This window comes from Rhipicephalus microplus, chromosome 2 (genome assembly GCF_043290135.1).
Source record: "Rhipicephalus microplus isolate Deutch F79 chromosome 2, USDA_Rmic, whole genome shotgun sequence".
Classification (NCBI taxonomy): Eukaryota; Metazoa; Arthropoda; class Arachnida; order Ixodida; family Ixodidae; genus Rhipicephalus; species Rhipicephalus microplus.
The window spans coordinates 193,748,665-193,762,906 of NC_134701.1; the positions used below are offsets into that span (position 1 = coordinate 193,748,665).

Sequence of the window (14,242 nt, forward strand, 5' to 3'; positions counted from 1 at the left end):
TCTGCCATGTGCATTCGCATGCAGGCGCACGAACTGGTATTGCGGAGTGTTACGGATCTGGACTGACATATTACTGTCGCAACAGATACAAGTGCTGTACAGTGCTCTGTGAAATATATGACGGCTTTCACCAAGGTTGTATGAGGGGGGCTTCGAGTTTAACCGAACCGGTATTGAGGGAGAGAAAGGGGGTGCATGAGCAAGGAAAGAAAAGGTAAGGAGACCAACGAGACGAGGTTTGCTACCCTACACTGAGGGGTAGAAAAAAGAACTAGAGTGGTAAGAATAAAACTATAGAACTAGAGACGGTAGAAACAGTTGCCACATGCACACGAGCAGCACAGTATGACAATGGTTAGTGCTGCAGTTGTTGTTACAGCTTCGTGCGGAAATCGAAGGCCATATGCAAGAGAACTGGGAAAGGTCAACAGGGCGAGCACCCTGCAGAACTTCACGGACGATGTAAAGAATACAAGTAGTTAGATTTAAAAAAAAGGGAAAACGCGAACGCCATACAATGCAAATGAACTACTGTGCATATATGTCACTATATGATGGGTGCACTTCAAACACAGTCGTCCAATAATCCCGCAAGTAGGCGTGCTGCTCGAAGCTTTCATACAAAGCAAAACAATCCCACCGCTACTGGTACTCCGGATAACCCCAAACGGCTGCGAGTAGATGGTATGGGCTTTCTCTCTTTATAGCTTTAGTACAGTCGAAGCAAGCTCAGAGAAATCGCTAAGCCGTTTCGGCGGTTGCGCTATCTAGCGCATTCGATAGTATTGCCGCCACATTTTGGCCTTATGCAATCTGTCTTGGAAGACACGCGGCCAGAAACAAACTATATAAATTTAGCAGCATTCGTTTCCGCAGAACTTCAGTTTATTTGCACCTACATGAAAATGGAACCTGACGAGAGTGCAAAGACAACACTGTATATCTGAAATAATAGGTAGAAAGGTAATGCCAGCGTCAGCGAGCAGTCTCACGAAATTATTTGACGACAACAACCAACAAGAACACCCAAGAAAGCGCCTGCGCAAAATGTAGCGACCGACAAGAATGCCCAAATAAGTACGAATTGAGATACTTCACAGAGTATGTGGTCGACCAATCCACGCACGCGGCAGATGCGAATTTATACACTCGTTTAGGAGGGACAAAACGATGCAAAGCCTTCGAATCATGAGATCCCGTTTAGTCGGCAGTGCTTTCAGCGTAGCACAAGATCGGCATAAAAAAACGGCGCTATAGGAGAGACAGATGAAAAGAAATACAAGGGAACTCAGTGGTTATCTCCGTCTATAAAACGTCAGAACCACAAGCAGGACGACTGACGCTGGTCCTTGGTTTAAAATAAAATTAGTGAATTTCAACGAGACCTATACATAACAATCAAAACACGCGAGAAAAGAAAACGAGAGAGGAAATCGAAAGAAATCGTCATAACACTAGGAATAACTTTAAAGTTTAAACTCAGGTGTCGCAGAAAATGGTGGAAGCCGGTTGTAAAAGGCATAAAATCTCTCTCTCTCTCTCTCTCTCTCTCTCTCTCTCTCTCTCTCTCTGGGTCGTTATAAATGAACTGCATTGCGTCTGGGAATTCAAAAGGAAACGTGAAAACTTTCAGCTTCCCCATGTGGAAAAGGAGAACCAAGCAGCACGAGAATACGACGGCCTATACTTACAAAAAAAAAAAAAAAAGCCCAGTGTGAGATAAAGTTTGTTTCAAATTATTACGATATGGTGTTTAGAAGGAGTTGGCGCTTTGATGTGGCGCCGGCTATTTTTTACCCAACAAAACCAATGAAAACCAGATCCACGAAAAAAACATTACCATAAAATTGTGCCTAAGCAAATATTTCATCCAATCGTGATACTGTATGTATTACTACCCAATCACAGACACCAAATTACAGAACATCGGCGAAGTAACACGACCACAATGTTATGAAGAGAGGGAATTCAAGTTCCACGTGTGCAAATTTTGCGTCCTAAACACACACACACACACAATATATATATATATATATATATATATATATATATATATATATATATATATATATATATATATATATATATATATATGATCTTAAATGTGTGACAATTGAGAACGACGTTAATGCTTGTAGAACGCGCGAACTTCAATATGGCATAAATGTGATAGTTTCAGCACTAAACATTGCCCATTTTATGCTCTTCTTTCTTACTTCGTTGTTGTAACAAGGGTAATAGATGGGGAGCATAAAACAACTGTGATAACGGTCTTGTCGAAAGCTGTGATGTATCAAATTTGTGCGCGAATAAAATTTTGTGCGCTCTCAAGTAGGTCGAGCTAATTCGAACTTGACTTGAATTATGCGCTACATGCGTTTCAACCTATTTTACCTTTTTTTTTTGTGTGTGTGTGTTTCCATTAGAGCGCGCGAATATTCGGTGTGTAATGTCTGATTCGTATGCTCGCAAGTTTGCTTCCAGCCGGATCATCTTCGCTTAGCGCGTGTTTAAAAAAGGAGTACACCTGTCACAAAAACGCACATTTCACAAAGAAACAATACCTTGCAGCACCTAATTTTTCTGCTGTTTTATGCAAAGTGTTTCCCCGAGTAGCCAGTTTAACAAATCAGCCTATAGAATTGTCTCCTATGATCGATCCGAAGTGGTGCATTTCATAATCAAGAACGTGCAATCGAAGCACGCATTCGCAGAACACTTCTACAGATTCTCCAGTTTCAGTGCGCCTAAGTTATTCCGGCCACGGCTTCACCGTGTGCGTTCTTCTCATTCGCCACGCGTCCGAGCGATATTCGGTATGGCGGCAATATGAATGGCTGGCAATAAATTACGCAGGACAAGGACAATGAATAAAATAAACCATGCACGGCGGTCATCCGCTCGCCTGTACGAGCCGCCGTTCAATGCATCGCAAGAAACCAAGTGCAAATGTGAAAACCGGCGGCGTTGTTCTTTTTGTGTGTGTGTGTGTGTGCGAAATACCTCGCTCGCACTGCATTGGCAAACAAGTTCCTTTTCGCATTTTTTTTCTTTTTCTTCTATCGGTATTGGTGAAAAGAAGCTGCAAGGTACTTACAATATTAGCACAACACGACTGGAATGATTCATTCACTCAAACAGCCCTTTTAACATTCCCCTATCTTCGTGTGTGTGTGTGTGTGTGTGTGTGTGTGTGTGTGTGTGTGTGTGTGTGTGTGTGTGTGTGTGTGTGTGTGTGTGTGTGTGTGTGTGTGTGTGTGTGTGTGTGTGTTATTCAGTGTTTACGAAATACCGCATAGTGCTTTTTAGGCTTTCTTAGAGACATAAACAATGCAGTGCTGCTTACCTCAGCAAAATGACACACACACAAAAAAAAAAGATCGCGAAAGGAAACATCGTAATTAGATTTGCTGCTGTCTCAACCCTCTAAATCTAAGCGTGGTACAAACAACTATGCAATCATCGCTAGTTCATCATACCGGTTTCTGTTTGGCTTTGTTCGTTCGGCATTGATGCGAGTAGTGGCGCGCGCATAATACGTCACAAAAAAAAAAAGGATACGGTGGCACATAGCACATAGTAGTGGCACTCTTTGTGGCTTTTCCTTAATGCCATATCTTATACGCTGCAGTAGTCGCAGCCTGAAATGTAGAATATTACGCCAAGCAACAAAGCAAGGTAATCATTAAACGTTTAAGTTTTACGAAGCAGCAATTAAAAAAGGACAAATAATTTTTGAAATGCTTATCAGAGTTGAGTCTTTGCTCAAGCACAGAGAATTATCATTGAATGACTCACCCAGTGTGAGTATTAATTCATACCCAGCCGACCTATCTTTTGACTTAGTTTGTATTTCTTTTGACGTCTGTCTCGCTTTGCCTGGTGGAGTTTTTTTTTTTTTTTTTGTAAATGAACCTAGATGATGTGAGTCTTTTCGCTTAAAAGCTCAAATACACGCCAGAAAATTACCATTCGAAACACACACACACACGCGCACACACACGCACGCACGCACGCGCGCGCGCACTAGGAAACTTGAGCCGAATCCACAAACCTTATCGCTTGGAATCGTGTTTTGCTTTGCACATACCAAGTTTTCTATTGACATCCCGTATGATATCAACATTAATCATACGAAAGCGTAGAATCCTTTTGCAAATTCGAATATCGAAGCCTGTGGACATGCCGCTTTAAGCTCCCGCTTAAAAGGCACGGCAACCTTGCGTGACGTCAGGAAATCGGTTGTATTTCTGCGCACTGTCTGCACTTTTCGGGGGTCCATAAGTATCGCTAACGAGTGTTGTGCAATGCTTAAACGGCAATGCTGTTTAATTCCATGTGCAATTGATGAAGTGAGTCATCGTAGGAATTTGGCGCATAAATTTTCAAACAATGTCTCATCCTCATTCGTCCATTTGCTTCCACGCCCTTTGAAGTACAACTGTCCATTGCACTTACTAAATCAGTCAATATATTTAAATTTGTGAAGGGACATTCGCTAATATGGCCCTTCATTAAAACGGCGCAATGAATTAACATACAAAGCAATCTATACATCATGTCCCTCCCCCACGCTTCTCTCGCGCTGTTTAGGCGAGCAGCAATTTCCTGAATTAAGGTGTCTGCGGAATCGTCCTTCCGCGCTGGCGTCTTCCGTGTGCAATGGGCCATTCGCATCGAATGCCGCTAAAATATACACCTTCCTAAAGCTGAATGTGTCTTTGGTACTAGTAAACGAACGCGGTGCAACTAATTACAAGAGAGAGAGCTGCCGAAACAAATCACGCGTGTTATGCAGTCTAAAGACCCCCCCCCCCCCCCCCTGACAGTTGCAGCAGCGAATGAGCGAACCACGTGTAAGATAGCCCACACCAATCAGGAAACGTACGACAGATTTACGGCGAGACACATCGGGAGCAGACTATAGTGCCTGGAGCTACACGGAATAGTTGGGCGTAAATGGCCGGCATTCAACTGTACCCAAAAGGGTCTAAATCCAGTGTTTCTTCGTGCATATGCACCATGAGAAAAAAAAACACAACCAAAAAGAAACTGCATGCCTGTAGATAAAGACGCGTGAGGACACATAAATGTCCGAAGACTCGAGCAAGCACTGTAAGGCGACCTCTGAGCGCAGCACCAAGAAATACTAAATCGGTTGATGAGAAGCTACGTATAAATAATAGACGTCACATTGCAGTGAGAAGACCACGTCCTTTATCACCTACATTCTACAATACACTCGGAAGATGCCTTATATTCGACCAAAACTATAGGCTCTTCTGGAAGACAAGTGCCGTCTAAAAGAGCATTCCTCTAAGCCACGTGATCAAAATTATACCTTGTTCAATCGCACACTGGCTGCCAGCACTAGTTAGCATTTGGTAATGTTGGCCCGTGGTGGCTGATATACGGTGGCTGACGGCTACTTTAGATAGTTTGAGACGCTTCTTCGGGCCCTAAGTTCTCTCGCACGGCAGAATAAGCGAGAATCGTCGGATAACACACAGTGTTAAAAATAGGCTTCCGATTAAGATCAAGACGAAAGCCTTCGCGAAAACTGCTGGTGCAGAAGCCCAGGAGCACGCAGTGACGACGCCTATGAGACCCAGTTCGCAAGTTTGCGAATTAAGCCCGAAGCGCATATATACAACAGCGACGTAATTTTGGTTGAGAGAACAATCACATCCGTATACGCCTTTTCTTTCGTTTTCTTCGGCCCTTGTCGTTCCCGGTAGCACGTTACAACATGAAGTCGTACCAACTATGCCCATACTGGGCGAAGACTCATCTTGACGTTGACGCCAAGTCACAGCGGCGGGACTTCGGTGCAGTCGTGTTGCTCCGCGAGAAGTATACGGCAGCTTGCGAGTTGCTTTCGGTTTCTTCTCGCTCACATTGTCAACGCGTTTAGGAAAACGTGTAGCATAACACAAAAAAAATGTGTATCGGATAAACGTTTCGAATGCTCCGTGCATACAGTTCAGTCCCATATTCCGAGCATATTGTTCTTGGAGAACTAAACGGCGCCTTATAGCGACCACACAGCGACACACTTGTATACGTCACGGTCATTATGTTTACTGTGGAAAACGGGCGTGCCGAAAAGGTGGTGCTGGCCTAAGCAACGGAATGAAAATGAAGTCTCTACTGAGCGATTCACGTATTTTACACCTTCAACTTCCCGCAACAGTTTCATAATAAACTAAACAGCGTGTATTTCAGCAAGGCAAAGCGAGAAAATTAGCGCTAAAATTAAGTACTATTTCTTGACGCGGTGGCAGGCATGCGCTTCGGTGCTCTAGCTTCCGCAGTGCTGTCAAGAGATGTTGTCCACCGCAGCCTTATTGACACGGAAACTGCCCAGTGTTTATGAATGCAGCAATTCGCTGGCGCGTGTGGGAGTGTGTGATGTTGCGTAAATGCTAGTGTGATGAGCCAACCCATCAATGCAATAAAGGTAGAAGCATTGGAGACACGGGCGATATAAAATAGTCATAAGAAGTTTCGCAATGTACCTTACTCTATGGAAGCGTGTTCAGGGCGATAAAATTGACCGGAAGCATTTGAAGACTGTATAGTAAAAAAAAAAAAAAAAGAACACGTTCAGGGGGTTCGAAGTAGCGTAAATACAAATATCCAGTTAAATGACAATTACTTATTACGCGGTTAAATCAGACAACTTGCCACCCCCTTTTTAAGTCTTCTGACTGGTTTAAAGAATTAATAAAACCAAAAAAAAAAGAGATGACGCAGCTGGAAGTTGACCGCATTAAGGAGAATATATAAAAAGACCAGCGATTTGAATCTCAGCATTTTCTCGCGATAGTGAAGTATACCCGTGCTCTCGTGATACGTGAAAACTCTGCGCAGAAAGTGATTTTACTACCCTTACGCAATGTTTGTAAACTCATTTTAACGCGCATGTTATTTGCTGTCTATGTCTGGTGGTGTTAATTAAAACTCGAAGGTATGGGTCATGTCTCGACATCGAGCAGAAATCTCGATCCTTCTTATGGAGGGTTCTTGATTTTTTTTTTTTTTTTGTCATTCCATACGCCAGCTTTATAGTGTTCCGTAGTAAGCCGAACATGTATGTATGAGGCGTTTTTACCGGAAAGACATAAGAAAACGTCCACAGGACGTTCACACGTTTTTCGTAACCTGAATCCTGCGCGCCGCTGCAACTGTACTTCACAGTTTTCTAAAGGGCTGTGGAGAGGCTTGTTAGCGTGTCACCATTGTTGGCTACATTTAAGCAGCGAATTGAACACGATCACTGTGATCGTATAGCACTGACCAAGAGCCTGTGTATGCTAATTCGACCACTTACGATCTTTCAGAAACATTTAACGTTAAACGTAGCTGATAACGATCAGTATCTCCATTTATTCTAGAGAATCAATATTATAAAACGTTTAACTGGCTGTGTATATAGTGTCATGTTATAACCATATACTTTTCTGAAAATATGACAGTACGTTGCATGAAATCGAAAGTGAGTTCATGTCGTTAGCATGTCGGTTACAAGCAGCACATTAACATGCGCGAGATGCTCTCCACTACATCATGCTGTCTGCGCACAAGTACATGCTCACTGTATTTATTCCCACTCTCCTATTTTATTTTGTCTCGATCTTTCATTTGTACCACATAGCGTGACGAGCCAGATAATATTCTTCATTATCATCCATGCATATCTCCCTTACTTTTTTATGCCTACGCGTGATACTTGTGCGGTTTATCACATTCCTTAACTTAGTGAAAAAGTGAAAGCGCATTCGGGCTTTATGAGGAGTATCTCGTGAGTATGCACTACACCATCTATAAGGGTGAAGGAAAATCCATGGAGGATGAGCGACTGATACCGGAGACACCTCAGAAGTTTAAAAGTGTGTATGCTCGCTGTTTATCGAACTACGGCGTCGCATATGAGGACCGATGACGGTACTCGATTCGGTTAATATAATTCGGCCTTCATTTTACACTCCACTTTCCTCTAACAAGGCCGCCGCACGATACGGTTTGCCTAAATAAGGTGTATTACAGTTTCTCGGTTCCATTAGGCGACACTCCAAACAGGCTCCCTTCGACAGCTAATGTAACGCTTGTTTTGTACCTTATTGATCATTGTCGCGGCTTGAATACTCGAGCAGTTACCAAGACCTTCGTCGAATCGCATTTCTATCTCTAAACATTATCTGAAGCGAGACCGTGTTTTGCAATGTCCCATTTTATAAGTTAGCTCGTCAGTTTATTACACGCACATATACGGCATACCCAAACATACCCGTATATACATTCGAGTGCATTTAAAAGGCAGTTTACCTTATCAACACCGACGCGAATATAAAATTGAGTTCATTGCGTTTCTGCTCCAATGTGAGTAATTATCGCGCAGGTGCCGTAGATGACGTGCTCTAAATTCAAATAGGTACCAAAATTCACCAAGCCTACAACTGCTGCCGGATGTAAGGTCACGTAAATAAAAAATAACGTAAACATCTCGATGTTCATGTGGTTAGAAAGGAAACGGTTTTGTATACCCAGGTATCCCTTCGATTTGGTGATCTTGGAGATGGGTGGTATAAAGCAAAAATTGAAGTTATTTGCTCCTAACTGTCCTTTTACTATGTATGTGTTAATTTGGAGCACAGCATCACTTACAGGTATAGATGCAACGTGTAGGCAAGCTATCTCCGCGCGCGTAGAATATCGCACCTTCATTTTATGTAGTATATACCGTGCATCGCTATCAGTTATACGATCCTACTAGTAAGTAAACAGCGTCGACGACTGAGGAGACATTATCTCTCGTTGTCGCAAATAATGCCAGAAGAAACGCGTATATAATTATGTAAATCACGTACTTTACCATGAACGAACGTGTTCAAACTATTCTTACACCGATCTTTACTGTTGCAAATGCGATAGCGTAGAGTAACAGACACTGCATTGCACGCGATAAGGTATCTCTGTCCGTGAAATTGTCACTTAGTGGTATACGATACAGGTAGGACAAGTGAGAAAGAGGGATGATTAAAATCAGAGAAATGCGGGGAGCTCGTCGAACAGAAGCATAACACCACGTTTCCTGCCCCACAGTGGGAGAAGCAAACAGCTGGCGAATCTTGACTCTACACACTTTATCTCATAGTAGTAAAATGCCGTATCAAAAGAAAAAAAAAAGAACTGCTTCCTGTACTTTCTTTTTGCCATCAGCCTTCGGGGCAATGCGAGATTCGCGAAAAAGTGCGTGCATACAAAGCCAACTCGAAATGTATCTCTGATGTTGCGAAGAGTCAATCTGATTTGGGCCGAGTGTAACTATACCTCGCGGAAAGTTGGGGAAGAAAATGAAGAAACTAAAAGCAGAAGGAAAAGCAGAAACACAACACAGTTTAAAGGTGCACAAACGATGCCCTCGTCTTAGCATAAATAAGTACATCACCGATACACGCGTTTCGCTCTTTCCGACTGGCTCAACGTACCAGCACGGCCACTTGGCCGGGTACTCTTTTAAGAGTCGAAAACTATGCGCATGTGACCTGATATTATAAATATTACCTGTGATTTACGTGTCGGAAGACGGACAACTTTAATTGAGTTGAAAGGGAAGGTGTTATTTAGAAGCTAGATGGTTGGGGCCCCGTGTCCAAGTTTCCACTTGTTTGTGCCTCCAGCCAGGTGTGGTCCAGTAGCACTATAGTTGCACTTCCGAGTCCAAGCTAGAACTAAGCGTGATCGCGGCACGCCTCAATGAATTAATTTTAATGACATCGTGGTTTTTGCAACGCTAAACCCCAACAGATACTATATCAATTAATGATTTTCCGCCACCTCTCGCTCTTCGCTGGTATTCGTTGCACTTGGCCTTCTTGAGAACCCCCTTACATCGCTTGGGAGTCGAACACGCGGCCTCGTGCTAAGCAGCGCAGCACCATAGTCGCTATAGGCTACCACGGCGGGTCCAATACGGCAACACCAGCCGAAAATATAGTTTGCAATGCATGTATAAATGTGATGAACACTGCACCACATCTTCATTCCTTAGCATACTAGAGTAACTGACAGGGGTATTCGAATTTTAAGGAGAAGGCGGGAAAGGAAAGGTAGTTAACCGAAGAATGCTGAAGATGTTTGGCTTGCAGTGCAGCATTCAGGTACTTCGGATGGTTTCCTAATGTAACACACTATGTCATGTAAAACAACGGAAAGAAATTTCAGAATAAACTCTTACTCAAAGCGGTCATACTCGAGCATACAGCCAGACACATCAGTATGCTCAAAAGTTAGCGGGTCCTTAAAAGAGAGGAGCGCGCAGAGATGGGTGTACGTGCATGCATACCCTCGCGACAGGGTGCCAACACTGCGCGTCGCACATGGCGCCATCGCCCGGACGGAGCACACCGCAGAGAAGAGGGCATGCAGTCAAAACCGCCACGACAGCCTCACCTCCCCTGACGCCCTCCTATCGACGTTGAACTCCCCGGTCTAGCAACCGACCCCTTTCCCCCTCGACACCCACAGCTACCGCCAGTCGTGGTCGACGGGGCTTCCCCATGGTTGCGCAAATGCCCGCTCTCGATTCTGCCTGGCACGCAAAACATGCCTGCAGCATGCAGTGAGCTACCTGCTTGCCGCAGGCACGTGTACACATTTACGCGCATGCACGAGACACCCCTATACAAGCGGTCATACTCGAGCATACAGCCAGACACATCAGTATCAGTATCTGAAGCGAGACCGTGTTTTGCAACGTCCCATTTTATGAGTTAGCTCGTCAGTTTATTACACGCACAGATACTGCATACCCAAACATACCCGTATATTATACATTCGAGTGCATTTAAAAGGCAGTTTACCTTATCAACACCGACGCGAATGTAAAATTGAGTTCATTGCATTTCTGCTCCAATGCGAGTAATTATCGCGCAGGGGCCTAAGATGACGTGCTCCCACGTCGTTATGTCGAGTGCGAACTTTATTATTCAAATTAGCTTAATTAGTACTACAAGCTAAGGAAAGTATAAGGGATTTTATTTGTAGTAATTCATGGTACAAATGAAAAAAGTAAACCGAACAAAACGACAGCTAGCTGCCAACAGAGACCAAACATGCAACCTTCGGTTAACGCGACCTATGATCTATACCATGCACCAATACTGCTGCGGTCGTACTCCCGTCCCCTTTATTAGGCACATCAAGTAGATATACTCAGTTAAGTACGGGACGACGGCCGCTGCAGGGACTCAGTTGTTATACAGGCTATAGGTAACGCTATTCGAAGGATTCAGATTCGGTCCCTGTTGGGGGGAAGTTGCCCTTTTTTCCGATTTAATTTATCCACACTTATTTTATAACTACCTACAAATACAATCCCCTATACTTTTCTGGGCTTGACTTTCTGTTGGTTTTCATTGAGATCGAAGAGACCTGAAAATTCTCCCTGTTTAGTTCTATTCAAATACCAGTTACAATGGTTTCGTAATGTACCTCACGGCGGATCGACTATTGCTTGACCAATGTTGCGCCACTCGTCGTTAATGCTGTGTTCACCTCGGCTCAACGCGCGTACACGACTAATGGAACTGAACACGACGAAGTTGAGAGAAGGTTCGGTGTACGAAAATCCCAGGATGTATACTTCAAAGCACAGGTACAAAACATCCGAGTGGTGCTGGCGCGAGTAGCGACGAGTGAATTTTTCACCTGGTCCGTTTTTCTTGCAACGTACGCACTGATCGTACCCTTAAGTTTACTGGAAAGAGTTAATTGGAAGATGTATGCTAAAGAACAGAAGTAGACATCGAAAAGACTGATAGAAATTCGATGAAGGAGGGGCTGTATTAAAGAAAATTCCCTAAGGATAACTAACAATGCACTGTAACACTTGGGCACTTGTGACGATTAAAAAATACTAATTATCGCATGTGGAAACGCTACAGAAAGAGTAGAGATTATAAGTTCTTCATTGAGCCCGCCATGCGGCATACAACACGTCGAGTGCACTTAAGAAGCAGGGGTGTTTTGCAGTTTTATGTTGCGATGCGTGTTGGTACGCGGCGAGTGAGAAATGTTGGCGAGGCGAGGAATTACGTTCGCATTTATAGGCGCCACGGTATTCGGCGATCCGCAAGCCCGATAGGCGCGATCCGACACGGTGTCCTTGTCGCCCCGGCACGCGGTCTTACCGACGACGCCAACGCTTGTTGGCTCGACATAATCCCTCGCTCACATGTAAATGCGCAAAACCGATAAAGAAGCACAACGCCGTTTCTCGGCGCCTGCGTGCACACACAGCACTCCCAAACGTTATCAGTGACTCGCTATACGGGCGCTGAAAGGTCTCGACTCTAACTTAGCACCCAAGATTGTCGCGTTATTTCACTGTTATAGTTGTCGCGATCAAAGATATAGATAGTCGCCTAACCTAATGGCTTGCTTGTTTTGTTAGCAGCAAATGCGGTTGTTGTAGTAGAGCCCAACTGCGCACATTGACCGACATGTGAAGTTTCAGAACGCGGGCTGCTAGCAATATGGTAATTAATGCGCATGAAAGAACGTCGGAGCCAAAATAGCTAATGAAGCGCCCATCGACGATCGGATGAACCAGAAGCCCAGAAAACCACTGATATTCATTAGATGTCTATAGAATACCAGATATATCGATTGGATATGAATAGAGCCAGCACTCTGTAGCAAGGTATGTATATCCAGCGGACATTCGCGGTTAATCGGTATACGTGGTTGCGTTACGAAAGCGAGTCAGCGGAGAATGCAGAAAACATGCACCCTAGCTTTGGGTGACAAACCGAACATTTAGTAGCAAGCGCTGAACCTCACACCACCCAAACATATATATGCGGATATCGGACATCATACATAGTGCTGGTGCAGGGACTCAAAGCGAAGCACCTTTACAAGACCATTTCGTGTCTTTCGGTTCGTTAGGTATAGAACATCGAGATCTAATCAGTAGATCGCGATTGTTTTTAGAAGCCATTAACCTGATCTCAAAGAGCGAGAGTGAAAAGTGGGCTTTGCTGAAATGCATGCGTTATAACTGCACAGTAAATCAGTACGCCACTTATGTTCACAAATGCAACGAAATGTAGAAATATTACTGGCGTCCCAATTGCCGCAAAATGTGTCGGACTGTATATATATATACGCACTGGCGCAGCCACCGCGTACGCGAGCTCAGCCCCCATTGGCTGTAGCTTGCCTACATGCAAATAAGCTTGTCCATCCACGAGATGTGCCAGCAGGTAACAACCAAATATTTCACATAGTTCTAGTAAGTGAAAAAACGAGTAACACGCCCTCCCTGCGCCAAAACATGATCCACCACCATCTCCAGTCACGCATGATAATGGAGCACGAGCAGCTTTCAACGCAGCAAGCTTATACGTGCGTTGTGCAAGGTGTGCGCATTAAACGGAAATTCCGCTGGACTCGACGCATGCCCCGAAACACACAGCACTCCTCCTTCTTTCCCCTCTTCCCGCCCTTCCTCCGCGTCGCCCATTACCGCCCAAGCAGCACGAAAGCGAAACGAAACCTGCACCTACCTGCGCGAGCAGCGTCCACAGTGATACAAGAGACAAGGTGCCTTAATTCACGCGGCTCACGGTGAGAAAATGATAACCGACCCGGCACACGCCGCTACGGTCCGGCGACCACCATTCAATGCACGCGCCGCTAAGAACGGACGCGTGCCAGCGAGGGTGCACGCATGCATGCATGCATTGCCAAGTGCGTCCGCCGGTCAGGAGGTGGTGGGAGCACTCACAGAATGACCATTGAAGCACGCCGGGATCCGGTCGTGGCGGCGGTGGACTCTCGTTGCCGGGTTTCCTGTCGCTGGATGGAACACCACACAGTCAGCCGGCGGTAGTGTGCAGCACGGGGACAACGTACGCGGCCGTGGGTCCCCACTTCTTTTTTGGAGACCGATGCGTTCGTGGGCGCGACGGCTCTCGGGGCCCAAGCACCGCAGAGCTAACACACACAGCACTGGCGTCACCCACGGGCTCAATACGAAGAACACGGCGAACAAGGGGTTGTTGTCGGGGCGAGCGAAGGGGAAGAAGAGTGGAGCGTGATGCCGGCTGCAGGCGCGGCGGCAGGCCCTCTCTAGCGGCGGCTGCAACGGCGCGGCACGGGCGAGACGCTGATGGAGGGCACGGGCATCGGCTCCGGAGAATGGGCCGCCTGCGACACTTTGTCTCGCGCTCAC

The 14,242-nt window shown here is 45.2% G+C and overlaps 1 protein-coding gene across 3 annotated transcripts in view; it reads right to left on the bottom strand.

The window, feature by feature from the left end:
- Positions 1-14,003, bottom strand: part of LOC119170524 (uncharacterized) — a 304,114-nt gene extending 290,111 nt beyond the window's left edge. The window contains exon 1 of one of the 3 annotated variants that reach the window (XM_075887194.1): positions 13,796-14,003. In XM_075887194.1, the coding sequence (XP_075743309.1) occupies positions 13,796-13,806 (11 nt within the window). In that variant the 5' untranslated portion in view covers positions 13,807-14,003. The remainder of the gene's footprint in view (positions 1-13,795) is intronic. The other 2 variants (XM_075887193.1, XM_075887192.1) reach the window with 2 other exon arrangements.
- Between the last annotated feature and the right edge of the window lie 239 nt (positions 14,004-14,242).